A 14,375-nucleotide genomic window follows, 5' to 3' on the forward strand; every position below is an offset into this window, starting at 1 on the left:
ACATAGCTGCTTCATGGGGCAGTATAAGAAGCCTAGACGAGGCGACGGAAGTGCTCGAAAATGAGCTTAAGACAGCAGGACGAGATGTAGCGTCGTTCACTCCATCTTGTCAATTATTCATTGGATTGAAGATGAAGACGGTTGTCACGGAACTGGCGGTAAGAATGAGGCGCTTCCCAACGCCACTAATGACTTGCGATTGCTTGAGCGTGGAAGGAGAAGTGTTTGTGACGGCGTTTAACAGTGTGTGTGCCATCACGGATCTCATGGCAGCTATACGATGCTTTGTAAATCTCTCCATCGATGTAATCTCCCCAGTATTATATTTCAATCCTGGCTATCTGTACGCGTTGGATGAATTATCTGAGCTAGCGTTGGGGTTTCTGCCACTAGCGGTACCAGAAGTCGACCGACGTTTCCGAACACCTTTAGTGGATATTGTGCGCAGACTCCTGCACGGAAGAATTGGTGTCACGGTAAAGAATGCAGGTGTTCGTCTCCTCTGCGCTGCAACGTCCTTCGACTCAGCAGATTATTTGGAGGTTAACGTGCACCGGGTCCGTGTTGCGTATTCGAGTGGCTTGATCGATATCGAAGTTACGCGAGTGGCAGCGAGAATTGAGCCTGGATCACTCTCTCACATCGCAGAGTTGAGTCATCTGAAGCTTCAAGTTTGGATGAAGTGGGACTGTCAGAGTGACCCCATGATGCATTACCTCTATCCTATTGAGTTTGTGAGTGCTGACAACACAGACGAGCGATTTGTCTTGAATCTACCGAGCCCAACTGAGATACCCCCTTCTGAAACCGACAGCACGAATCCCTTCCAAGTCTATCAAGCCACCAAGTTGTCCATTTTCATCAAGGGAACAATTTGTCCTCCAGATCCAGAGAACGGCGACGTAAATGACGGCTGGTCTAAGCGTGACATGGCAGCTCGAACGGCTGTCGTACTGTACAGCAAAAGCGTTGAGTGGCTTATTGGATTTGGCCGCGTGTATCAGAAGATACCGCAGTATCCACTGCCTCGACGTCGAGATAACACTGGGGTTCGATTTGTCTATCCTTCTACAGACATTTTGAGTATTCTCGAAGGTGTGACGATCGAGGAATTTGACTTGATTGGACTGGATGTGGCTCTGTATGCGAGTGAAAAGAATTCTGTTGGCGTGCGAGCTTTTCTTGACGATGAGATCAGTTGTTCTGGTGCTTTATTGAAAAGATCGCACAATGTATTCGCAGCTAAGGAAATCAACAACTCTGATGCAAGCGAAGCTGAGTCTAGCTCCGAAGCGCGGCGGCTTTCGTTTAATATAGAAGAATGGATGTGGATTGTTCACGATGTGAATGTGGATGCTCGTGATATTCAAGTGCGAGTATGCACACCTGAGTCAGGGAGCAGAGGCGAGTCGCTCGTGTCCATAAAGCACGTATCATTGATCGTTGGAGGCGGCCCGGAACGGGCTCCAACGCATGATAATAGTCTGATGAAACTGCACAGTCCACCGCCAATGAAGCGTAATACCAATGCCCAACCTTTTAGTTTTTCCCAGGCAACAACTGCGGTGGAGGTGAAAGAACGATCAAAGCAAAGCATCCTTGAGTACTTTGACATTCCACACGAGAATCCATTTAGCTATCGCGAATCCGACAGCGACAAAGAAGAGGAATTGGACATAACTGAAGCTACAGTGGCTGAGAGCGAAGTGGAGGAATGTCAGAGTCAAGTTTTGGATGAATTTCGACGTGCTGGATTCTTACTTGGCTTGCTATCGAAGGATGTTCGGGTGACTATCACAATGGTGGCGTTAGAATCTCTAGTAGACATCGCAGACACGTGGGTGCAAGTAATAACCACAAGCTTACCAGAGCTCTTTGTTGATGCAACAGAGACCGCAGCTTTGCTTAAGAAGAACGAAAAAGAAACGGAAGAGCCTGACAATACCGTCGAGGAATCAGATAACAGTCCGAAGAAGTTCACGTCACTGGCCCAAGATCCGAAATTCAGCGGCATTTGCCTCCAGGGCGGCGCTGATGCTCCCGTAAGTCCACACAACCACCCGTTCGAACCAACACCGTACTCCAATGCAGATTCTGTGCGTCCCGTTCGGAAGAAATCTAGTTTGGTGGTAAGCCAGTTGGAGCGAATTCGAAGTAAGGAAGAGACCTCGCCACCTCGACCCACAAACGCGAAGCTGGTCCAGGCATTCATCATGGTCAAGTTCGAAGACTGTCAGATCAGTGTTCAAGACCAACTCCACAAAGGGTCTGTGCTGTTGGCCTTAAACTCTGGTACACTACAACACGCTGTTTCGTCGGATTCTGGTCATGAACGTATCGACTTGAATGTCGACGGCTTTCAGGTTTTCACAGCGCCGCTAGATGTTGACGTAAAGTCACATGCTGTTTGGCTTAAAGCACTCGCAGATGCGTCGTATTGTCCTAGTTCTTATGGACTATTACGACAAGTGATCGCGCCAATTCCTGCCCAGGTTACGATTTGGGTCGATCGTGAAAAGAACGTCGTCAAGAACAAAGTCAAGTTGGACATACCAACCATCGAAGTGCAGGTCAATCTAGCGTCCAAGAGCATCCTTGAGAAGCTTACAACAACTGCAACTGAGCTCGTGAATGCCAAGCTAGCCGAGAAGAAGAGTCACGATCGATCGCATCTTCTTCATAGCTACCAGAGGGAGGCTCAGCATCGAGGGCGATCTCTGCATCAGCTTCTGGCTTTGAAAAAGCAACTCAAGTGGAAAATCGCAGCATTGGAATGGCGACAAATGTGTGGCTGGGATTACCGCATGAACGAGCGAGCAATGGCTGCTGTATCAGCGACAGAGAGTGCTCGAAGTCTACCATTTGAGCTTGAAACATTGCCATTATTTCAACGACGTTCCATGTCGTCGGCTTCTGTATCTTCCGTGGCAACAAACTTTAGTTTGATGGGCTCTACCGCGACAAAATACTACGAAGACGAGCAATTTACGGATGAATTGCAACAGATGACTCAACAATTCGAGATACTTACCGAATTGACGCACTTGATGGCCATCGAGCTCCAAAAACAGCTTAAACCAGGCCCACTACTCAACTTAGACATCGAGTTTACACTCGATCGCGCTTCATTGACGCTAAGCGGTGAGAATGTCGACATCATTCGGGCTCAAGTAGGGTCGTTGAGCTTCAAGATGCTGTTGCTTGAGGACCATTCGGGCAAATTCGCGCTGACTTTGCAAGATTTATCCGTCAAGAACCTCAGTCCGGCAACTCCTTATCCAGATATGCTGCTGCCAGTTTACTCGCAAGCGTGGGAAGGAGACGACATGTTCTTTCGTGTTGATGCCGAGATCGCAAAACCGGTGGGAGGGATCACTGTCGTCCAGCATTTCGAGATCAACGTACACCCGATTCAAGTTTGCATCACTCAAGAAGTGATCATGCAGTTAGTGACCTTCTTCTCACCTCCTGACGCCTCGAATAGCACAAAAGATGTCCAACGAGAGGAAGTTCGATCTCAATTCTTGCAGGTTCGAACGAGTAGTTCTTCCAGCGATGGACGTGTTGGTTCGGCTATCATCAAGGCTGTCAAAGTCGCTGGTAAAGCGGCCGCCCACCCTCTCAGTCTTGGACGTACCCATCGTGATGAAGAGCTGCTGTCTTCTGGCCGTAAGGCCAAGCGCGGTGCACTGCACCAAGTACCAGAGGACCCAACGCAGTGGATTGCTAAGCTGGCGAACTTGTCTGAGGGCAACGAATTGCCCTTCTTTAACTCAACCGATGAAGCTGAACAGCATCAATCTGAGTCTGCGGAGCGAGAAGTGAAAGACCGAGCCAAGAACGGCATTCTCTTCAAACGTATTCGCCTGGGAGCAGTTGAGGTGGTGTTGACGTACAGACACAAGAAGAGCAACTTGGGTAATAGCAGCACACCTCATCTGCACTTACCACACGCGTCGCAGCCTCAAGCTTTGGAAGATATGCGAGGCTTCGAAGTCAAGACTCGAGCTCTTGTGTATTGCGACAAGACGTGCTCTCCCTTGGATCTTTTACTGCGGATTCGGCGTGATATTTTACTCGACGTGCTATCCCAAGTCGGTCGTAACTTCACCAACATTGGCAACTTTTTACGAGACCAGTTTGATACGTCTCGTTGGGCGGCATTTGATGCGCTGGCACCTTTAAAGTCGCTTTCCACGACGGTGTCGTCGCTGACGGCCAGTGGACCTTCACACACTGGCGCAGTTGCGCCTCTAGCACTTCAATCAGAAGCCTCCGTTGCTTCTTCTGAGGGCAAAATTAAAGACTCAGAGGATACTTCTAGGACATCCTCCGGGACATCGTTCCGACCGACCGAGCTACTCAACGCGCGAAGCGGGTCTGCGTCCAGTGACCATTACGATGCTGATACTTCAGCTCCGTCTACTCCAACATCAGCGGGTTCTGCTCATCCCAAGCAAGCCAAGGCCAAGCGCTCGTTGGCAAAGCTCTTCTCCAGGAAAAAATTGCCCTCTAGTCCATTGCCCTCTCCACAAGCAGATCTATAGTTTTTCAAGAAACTTCGTCACTTGGTTTCTCATCATGAGTCCTAGTCTGCTTTTATTCCTCTTTTAACAACGAGAGAATACGTGGGCCTTGATGTCAGTCACGTAGCTCATGCTGTAGCTGCCGCGACGTCGCAATTCCCGGCGGAACGACGTAGGTTCGACCTGCCTCAGCCTCGCTGCCTTTTGTGCTTCTTGCGATGCCACCCAGTGCAGTGGCAGTAGAATTCCGAGCACGTAGAGCGCTACTAACAGCGCAACCAGAGTCGCCATGACCGCCTGAACACATGAAAGCGTTCAATATTTCGATGGCCAGTACCAGATTTTGCATACGTACTTTGCGAGCAGTGGATAGCGCACTGAGCTCATCCAGAACCTGCGACGCTAGCGGTAGCAATGGCACACGGCCCAGCACGAAGCCACCACCTAACAGCGCCGCATTGAAGAGCAGAGACCCCATTTAAGAATAGATTATGAAATAGTTGCTCCGTATCATAAATGAGATTAGCCGATTCAGTCCCCCCTCCAAATAATATTATATTCTTACCGAATACAGCTCAATCATTTCTCAACAATAAAAGAATATCACTTCATAGAATAGTGTGGGACCTACAAGCATTAAGAATGAGAGAAAGGTCAAGGAAAGAGCCACCATTCGAGAACTCCTAAAACTTTATATGTTGGGGCTTAACCCCTTAGTTCCCGGCCTCAAATATGAGGGTATATTTTGACCTCGTCCCATATACAGATATATAGGAATTTGTATGGGTTTTCAATTAAGTCAGGATATCTTGGCGCGGGTTCGGGGTGGTAACAACGACATGCCAGTGTGTATAGTACGGATTCTCCAACATAAAGGAGGGTTTATGTAGTACATTGAGACGATCATATGCAACTATGCTGTATAAATAAACATAAGATACGTACTGTTTATTGATTAGCCTATCTTTGTGTTGTTGCATACGTCCAGCAGCGGTGAGTTCATTTATTATAGCCAATAACAAGAAAGATCAAGTGCCGTATCAATTGATTGCTCCTTGCATAGACATGTACGACCTCACGTAGACGGCGCAACCACTACGCCTCCTCCTCCACCGCTTCATCATCATCTTCGCTCGACTCCCCAGCAACAGCACCAGCACTTGCTCCGCTCTCGCCTACCTGCTGTCTGCGTCTCCGCTTCTTGCCTGGCCGCGACGCTGGCGGTCGTTCACGTGTCCTGTGATCTTGCAGTAGGTCGCGCGGAATGTCGTTGCCGTTGTTTCAATCAGCATGCCAAATGCTGAAGCACGTACTGACCCTGCCTTCACGCGGAACGTTGCATAGGTATTTACTAAATCAAAACGAGTTAGCCAAAGATTACGGTAAGGGTACCAAGCGAGCTACGCACCGTTTGTTCCCGTTCGAGCACTTCGGGCAGAAGTATTTCGTACACTTGCGAGGCTTGACCTTGTAGATGGCACAGACTTTGCATGATCGGTGGCGTCGCTTCACACCCTGCTCGCAATCGACAGTATCTGGGTTTTCTTCTAAACAATGTCCGTCGATAGCTGACGATGCGCTTCCTTGTAGCTGTGTTAATCTGCTCTTGCCGGCGAGAGGGCAGTTCTATCTTGCGCAGATGTCGCTTGCTGTTCCCACCCACCATAAATTAGTTGTTATGTTGGAAGACTGCTGAAGCATGAGGTTATGTCGACTGGTTAACATTTGACGTACGTCAATCTCGTTAAACGCTTCGATTGAATCTACTGCCAGTAGCAGCTCCATCAATTCCTCAAAAAACGAGAAGTGTTTTGGCGGGCGCCTGTTGTTTACCTTTCGATAGTGTCGATGAACGATAAACGCGTTCACGAGCGCCATATCCAGAAGCCCCAGAAACAGAGTCTTGTAGTACTTGCGTGTTTTGTAGCAAAGTTGCACGCTGTAACATTGCAACCGGAGTTGATCATGGACGTTGACTCCACCCATCCAGCGGTGGTAGTCGCGAACAAGCTCTGGAGCCGGCACCGGCGTCATTTCACCGTGGATGCGTCTCACTAGAATACAAATACAATTAGTGCTAACAACCAAATAGGAACATAATGCATGTAGTACGTACTCACGGTGCCGGTTTGGCGGCTGCCCCCACTTGAGAGCAGGTGCACCGGGTTACGGTCCATCCACATGGCAGCAGTTAGTTGCGGAAACATCTTGTTTTGAGCCAGCTTGATGGTACCTTGCGGAGGCACCAGTACCTCGCGCCTGTTCACCTTTTTTTTCCGTAGTGATCACTCCAGCATCGTAACCTGATCTATCCGTCTGTATCGTCCCCGTTAGATACATCCGATAATGAAGCAGCTCCTTGACCGACGTGTAGAAACGGTCGGTGACGACTAACCTTCATGGAGACGTCGGTGACGGAGATAAGAGAGCTTTCATGTTTCGAAGTACAGCCGCTTCTCCAGAGTTGTTATCCTTTGGAACAGGAGTACGTAGATTTGGCTTCGCCCCGCAATAAATCTCAATTCTAGCAGGCAAACACATCAACAGAGACGAGTATGTTAATATTATGTTATATCAACAGATGGCGCAGGATTCTTATGTTGGACAAGTCAACATAAGTACTTGGGCCAAAACAAAAGGCAAGCCGAAGCTTGCCTCACAGTTACCTCATGCAGTACGCGGTCTTGGCACACGCAGCAACAAACACCATCGTCCCCCACTTGTGGGGCTTGTCCTTGTTGAAGATCCTCATGGGATTGTATCGCGAGCGCGAAGGCAGTGTTGCTTCATCGAAGCTGATGACTGGGGGAGCTCTGTATCCACGAGCGAATGTTCGCTGTAGCACGTCGAGCACCGGTCGAATCTTCCACGCTCGGTCCGTACGGGCTTGTGGCGACTTGTTGCTCGAAAAGTGTAGATATCCCACGATATGAAAAAAACGATTCTTTCCCATCACGAGACTGAAGCGGTTTGACGGCAGAACACCAACTTTCCTCGTTGACCAATGCGCTGCAATGCCTTTCCGGATAAGGACCAACATACGTGCAATCAGCAACGCCATAGCTTGAAGGACTTCGTAAGTTTGTATTTCATCAACTGCTGACAACCGCCGTTTGATTTCAGCAAGATCTTCTGCTTCGCCACCACTACGCTGTTGCTGTCTGCGAAAAGAAGAGCAATGCCAGCGGATCGTCCCCAACGCGTAGCACGCTGGCACTTGGTCCGTATGGCCCATCATACAACCCAGCATACGTTGGGTCGGGTCCGAATTTAGTCGCGTCTAGATACAACACACAAGGACAAAAACTATGTTAGCCTTTATGTTAACTCAGAAACAAAATGAAAGGATTATGTTGGATTCGGACAACATAACGTACCATACTCCCAGCCATCGGTACGCATTGCAGTGATCAGTGGTGCGTTTTTCGCTGCGGACAACCACGCCGTGTTTGGAAGCTCCTCGATGTCGTGGTCCGAATCTTCATCTGTCAGCTCTCCAATGTCCCAGTCACCGTCCCAACTATCGTCATCAGCATTCTCTTCGTCTTCAGGTTCCTCACGAAGCTCTGGGTCCTCATCGGAGTTGAGCCCGGTGCATTCGTCAGCTCCTTCGTCCATAAAGTTAGGGTCTGTGTCAATGACACACGCAGGTACTCTGTGCACAACGTCTGCTTCGTAAACACTATCGTCTTCGTCACCTTGCATTCTCTGTTCACCATAAATCACGTATGTTGGATATTATGTTAGACGTGTTGTCAGCCACAATCCTTCTAAGTTGGATAAACGAACAAAACGCACCGTGTCATCGTCGCCATCGCTGTCTTCTTGTAGGAGAGCGCGGCGATGCTCTCTTGTCGGCACTTGCGTACTACGCTTTCGTTTTTCAGCACTGGAATCAGTAGTAGATAACGTGATACCAGACTGTTGGGCAGGCAGCGCCGTCTCAACGCTCAAAACCATGTCCGCGACGACTTCTGTCACCTCCGTCTCGTGGTCTGCTTCCACCTCCATCGCACCCGCTATCGCAGTTGTCTCTATCGTCTCCTTCGCTTCAGCAATCGTCTGGTTTCGCGAGCCCTCTTTTTCACCCGCCGTGTCTGCAACCTGAGCACTTGCTGAAGGAATATACAGACCTATATACTGCGCCACCTCCATATCTGCCGTTGTGCGCTTGGCAGCCTTCTTCTTTGTCGCCTTCTTTGCCTTCGTCTGCCCTGCTCCATCGCTGCCGCTCTTCTGCTCTGCCCGTCGAATGCGGCGCTCGTGACGCTCACTTAGCAGAGCCTCGCGACAGAGGCGCCTTTCTTGCTCGGTGAGGTGGTAACGCGGTGTCTTGGGTGTCGGCGCAACCATGTTGCTCTCGACCGTCGTTTTGAAGAGTGAGGAGGTTGGTGGCTGGTGGCCACTCGCTCGATAGTGGGTGTGTACCTCCCTTTTCTAACTCATTCAACCAAGCTAAACCTAAGCCTGTGCATGTGCCCTTTTTACACTCATATCAATGACTTCATTTCACTATAGCGGGGAAAGGGGGATATGGACCGTTGCCCCATACAAAATTCAGGTATAAATTTTGCTTATGTTGGACCTCCAGCATAAAATAAAAGGTGCAACAGAAGTGAATTAGGGTATACACTTCTTATGTTGGAAGATCCAACATAAAGGAACTAAGGTACTAAAGGCACGAAGCCAAAAAATGTTTTAACCAGAACGCGGTACTCGTATAACTTTAAACCAGCCGAGCGCCACCGCTTCGCGGCGGGGGTGCATGCATGCTACTTACTGTGCTGCGCCTCCATTCCGCTCGCCACGGGCTCGCTGCACTTCTCGCATGGTTAGTTGGTAAGCTATGGATGAGCGGGCCTTTGGACCCACAAGGTTGCACCAAGTGCCGTCTTGGGCCGCCTCGCTGTGCTCGGCAGCAGGTACACTCTTAGTTAATGGGAGCAATCTTTGCTCCGCTCGGCAGCCAATGAGAATGCTTAAAAATCTGAGCGTTTCGTGTGACGATCGGACGGACACCGTGCTAGCCTTAAATACTAGGTAACTAGCCGTTCGCCGCCGCTACGCGGCGGGATAACATGGTTTGTTGAAGCTAAGGTGTTCGCAACTTTAGGTATTTCGTGGTCTCGTGCTCCTTCATGCAGATATTTTACTCTGAGGTTTGCGCTGACTTTTTAGTCGAAGTATTAGAGAGCCACGATGCCACTAATAACAGGGAAGAACATTAAGTCCGACCTGTAGTACGGAGCAACGGAAGCGTACGGAATACACACCCGTAGCCCACGCTACTAAGTGACTCTGTGATATCTCTTTTGGCTCCATGGCCGTCCGTAGTTGGCGTCACTTTCGTGGCTGGTTGGTAATCTGTGCTCCCAAAAGTTTACGTGGGCTTACACGTTTCGTGGTCCATAACTGCTCAAGGTCCACGGCGTCCCAGCACCGGTACCCTCGCCGACGGGTGCCCTTCCGTAGTTATGTTGATCCGTCGCCTGTGTGTCGCGCTCTCCTGGTGTGGCTCCATCTACCGCGATATCGTGCTATCGTGCGATCGCGGTGTGATTGTGATGTCTATGCTTTGTGCTCGTGTAGTGTATCGTGCTATCGTGCTCTACAATGGCATCGTGCTCCGTAGTGTGCAATCGTGGTCGTTCCCTCGTGGTTCCGTGGCTTATTCGCCGTCCGTGCAATGATATTTGTAGCGGCCAGGTATTTGCTACGCTACTTGCTAACGCTATAGTGTTGAGAAAGCTCGCAATAGTACGACGGAGTCTTAGGTTTAAGGAAAATTCAACTTTGGCTCTTTTTTAGGACCAAGGCCACAGCGCTGACCACTCAATTACACGTCAAGGTCCAAATGGCTAATAATGGGTCATGCTCTTCATATATCTGCCAACGGCACGACACCATATCAGCACACGGTAGTCGTATGCAGATGCACCTACTTATGCAAAGAAATATACCCACTTATGTAATGGAGGGGTCCACTACATTACCCTCCCCCCACTAACGCAACATAAGCGCCGATGAAGAGCATTGTAGAAGACGGCTGGGACGGTGGAGACGGCAGCACACTCGCGATATCAAGTCACTAGCGTATCAACAAGAGACATCACGCTTGGTAGCGAGCGTGCCGAGCGAGAAGCTATCTCTGTAACGGGGTAAGAGTTACCGTCACTAGCTTACACTATAGTGTGAAGGAAGCTCGCAATAGTAAAACCAAGTCTTAGGTTTGTGTCAAACTCAACTCTGATTTATTTAGGACCAGGGCGGCTACCCCTGGCCTCGTGTGAGCTCTCAAACACATGTCTACACCTGATTGGTCAATAAGTGAGTCTGGTTCCTCGCTATTAACCAATCAGATGATGACACTTTGGCACGCGGGTAGCGCGTGCCACTTTATCTACTTATGTAATAACTATAGAAATATCTACCTACTTATGTAATTGGAGTTGGGCCCATTACATCACCTCTCTAAGTTGCGCTTACACAACATAAGCGCACGGAACGTGTTTGAAGAAAACTCGAAAACCGACGAGGCGGAGACATCGGAGGTAGCGTGAAGGGCGGCGGCGCCAGCGCGTCGCTGGCGGTGGTAACAAGGGCAAGCCCAGGATCGACAGGTGAGCCACGAGCTCTGGATGTACTGCGATGACCGGCACTGCGCCTCTCGGCTCCCAAGACACACATCGACGCAGCGCCCAGCGCACATGTGACTTAGAAGACTCCAAGCTTGAGGCACGTGCATCACGGACACGACGAACCTCACGAATCCGACTTCGTGGCGCAGTGTTCAATGCATGGGGCTTCCAGTCAGGACTCCACGGTTCGATTCCCACCAGGCGGATCCGCTCATGCACACGCGAGTGTTGTTTTTGCTGGCAGTGCGGAACGGCTTCGGACATCTCGAAGACATGAGACTTGTCGACGGAGGTCAACAACTTGATCAACTCAAGTGAGCAACACGCTGTCACCACTGGTGTCACCAAAACAGGTATATTATTTACCACTGTGTCGCTGCTGGTCATTTTGGCGCAGTCGTAGCGTATCGAGCTGACAACACACTGTTGCCCCTCTACATATGCACTCAAAACCCACCTTTGCGCTGCGATCCCATGCTTTGGGTCCTTGCCCATGGCTGGTTTTTGGAAAGTGGGGATTCGCTACTGTCCAATGCATTACACTAATCCAGGTTGCTCTAAACACTAACTTTATTAGCATTGATGATATTTTAAATGTTAATTCGATTACTTCATTCAATTTAGATTTACACTATTGCGAACTAGGACTGGCACATGTGTAGATGCTGCTGACTATATGTAGATAAGGCAGAGTATGCCTGGTAGACATATCGAGTGTATCCTGTATGGCGCTGACCAAACATTCGCACAGATGTTGATTTTACTACTGCTCCTAATATTGGAATTATAGCATTCATAGGATAGTGGATATCAGCTCCATGAGCTTTGAACAACGAGGTGTTAGTATTACAAATGATCGGTTCGCAAAATGAATGAGCTTCTTATGTACGTATTTTAAGTCTCTATAAATTGATAAAAAAAGCAATATCTGGCTTCCATAGCTTATATGTGGGATACTGCCTGCTCGGACCTTCATTGCGGCATTTACAGCGAAGACGGAGAGCGTTCAGCACTCTTACATTTAGCAGCCTGCCGTCAACGACAGCGGGATTGGCGCATCAGGATCTTTTACCAGTCTTCTTACTGCAAGAGCGTGCGATCGCGAGGAGAAGACCGAGGATAATGAGCTGCTGCGCCACTCGATACAGATTGAGACTGCACCGACGTTCTACCACAACGCGTAGAGATGAATGAATCAAAGGATAGTAGTGTCCAACTGCAGTTGGGAGGTCGTCAGGATATTCAGCAGGCGGTGGCGACTGGGAGCCAGCCAGCTCATTCTAATCCAACTTGCCATAGCGCTACTCAACCCGAATTAGCACCAAGGGTAAAAATAAACACAATTACCGAGTCCAAGGCCAACGTCTGACCAAAACCGGTCAGCAAAAAAGCGTCAGACGAATTCACGTGGCCCCAAACCGCCTATTAAATTACAGTGGAATCTAGATTCAGCGCTTTAAGAAGCCGTTTGACAAGTGTTGAAGTTAATGATGTCGCTGCTTCAGCAATATTTGGACCCGTGTTGGACAGTCAAGGCTCTATTTTGCCAGCGAAGAAAAAGCTGACTTCTAAGCCTCGTGATCAGGCGCTTTGTGTGGTCGTAGCTCACGCCTACATTGACGAGTTCGTGACGTTATCATCCATCAAGGCGTCGTGGCTCAAATCAAAGCGAATGTGATGCTGGAAGTGCCTATATTGTTGGTCGCATAACACGCTTTGACAAGAAGAAGGCTCTGCTGGAATTACGTTGGCTGGACACGCAATTTCAAACAAAAGGGGAGTATAATGGAGTTAATGTCGTGCAGCGTGGCATACAGAGTTACAGCAATATAATGAATTCGCCGTCCAACCAGCATGGTGGTCTCTTTGCCAGCGTGATCAAGAAAAACATGAGATTGGGGAGGATGCAAGAAGCTGAGACAAAGTATCAGCGATACAACCCTGACGCTGAGTTGCTAAGAATGCAAGAGGCGGAGAGCATTACAAACATAAATTTTGATGCCTGTGCTGGTATAGAGCGCCCTGCAGACCTGTTTCAGCACGAAAATGGATATACAAATACACGGGTTCGTGGCGAGTACCGAGCATTCTGCGTCATCTGCGGTTTTTGCTTATATACCTGTTTACTACTGGGTAGAGGTCCTCCATCAAACCAACAATGCAATGCGCTACCATGAGCGTGAAAAACATCTCAGCCCTAGACTACACTTCACCTTACAAGAACTCATGACACTTTGAGGGGTGCTGCTGTACAAGAAAGTCGCTAACAAGGGGAAGTACGCAACCCACTGGGGGGGGAAGACCGAAGATCATCTCTTTGGAGGAAGCAGTGTGGGCCTGGACAAGGGTTAGCGTTAGCAAGATTCAAGTTGCTGAGGAAATCGTTCTGTTTTCTAGCAATACAAAAATTGGTGCCTCTTGTGCAGGAAGTAGAAGCAACTTATGGACCAGTAACGGGCCCTTAAAAATCATTACCTGCTCTCGATACTGGCGATAACGCTGTACCTATTACTGAGGGGCTAGTGAAGATGAAGCTAGAAGTGATGCAGTTTGGGTAGCGTCAAATCCAGCTGTTGGCTTGCTGTCTGAGCAAAATATTGAAGAAGAACAAGCGGTAACATCGAGCGACGCGGTTTCAGCAGGGTCAACAGCACAAACCGTCACTACTTATGCGTCAGACCGTTCTCGTCGACTAGACTCTGTTGCCCGGATTCGTACACTACTGAGAATAATGAAGACCACAAAAGAAAAGTATGTATAGTTAGGAAGGGATGTGTCGCTAGATGAAGCAAGTGTGTCATACAAATTAACGTTTGGACGGCATATAATCAAGTTCAATCTTATGAAACCGGGTGGAAGTATCCCTTTTGCATTAACATTTGGTGTTGTCGCATCGACTTGGGTTCCAGTGAATTTCCGTATACATTGAGAAAGTGATGCTGGCAATCGTCTTGAAGCAGTCATCACGCCGTCTGAAGTGCAAGAGTTACGTAAGATCTCAAAGTTATTCGAGGAAAAGGAATGTAAGTGGCCCGTCCTCTTTTCTATGCAAGCCGCAGCAACATTGTTGATAATTACTACATGTATGTGCAATTGCTGTCTGCATTCAGAGTAAAAGGTCTTTGAGGGCGAGGAGCTGCTCGTGGAAATAGCGTACACTTCCCGAAGCATGTTGTCCTGCGAAAGTCGGAGTGCAGCCGAGGCACGTATC

General features: G+C 49.0%; 2 protein-coding genes across 2 annotated transcripts; one reads left to right on the forward strand and one right to left on the reverse strand.

Moving 5' to 3' along the window:
- Window positions 1-164: 164 nt before the first annotated feature.
- On the forward strand, window positions 165-4,547 carry PITG_07262 (uncharacterized protein; the record flags this gene model as incomplete). The annotated part of the gene is made up of 4 exons (XM_002905154.1): window positions 165-1,206; window positions 1,294-1,877; window positions 1,974-4,221; window positions 4,312-4,547. The coding sequence occupies 4 exons, from the start codon at window positions 165-167 to the stop codon at window positions 4,545-4,547; spliced, it is 4,110 nt and encodes a 1,369-aa protein (XP_002905200.1).
- On the reverse strand, window positions 4,527-5,004 carry PITG_07263 (uncharacterized protein; the record flags this gene model as incomplete). The annotated part of the gene is made up of 2 exons (XM_002905155.1): window positions 4,527-4,823; window positions 4,882-5,004. The coding sequence occupies 2 exons, from the start codon at window positions 5,002-5,004 to the stop codon at window positions 4,611-4,613; spliced, it is 336 nt and encodes a 111-aa protein (XP_002905201.1).
- Between the last annotated feature and the right edge of the window lie 9,371 nt (window positions 5,005-14,375).

The sequence above is a fragment of the Phytophthora infestans genome, genomic scaffold (assembly GCF_000142945.1).
Source record: "Phytophthora infestans T30-4 supercont1.10 genomic scaffold, whole genome shotgun sequence".
Lineage (NCBI taxonomy): Eukaryota > Oomycota > Peronosporomycetes > Peronosporales > Peronosporaceae > Phytophthora > Phytophthora infestans.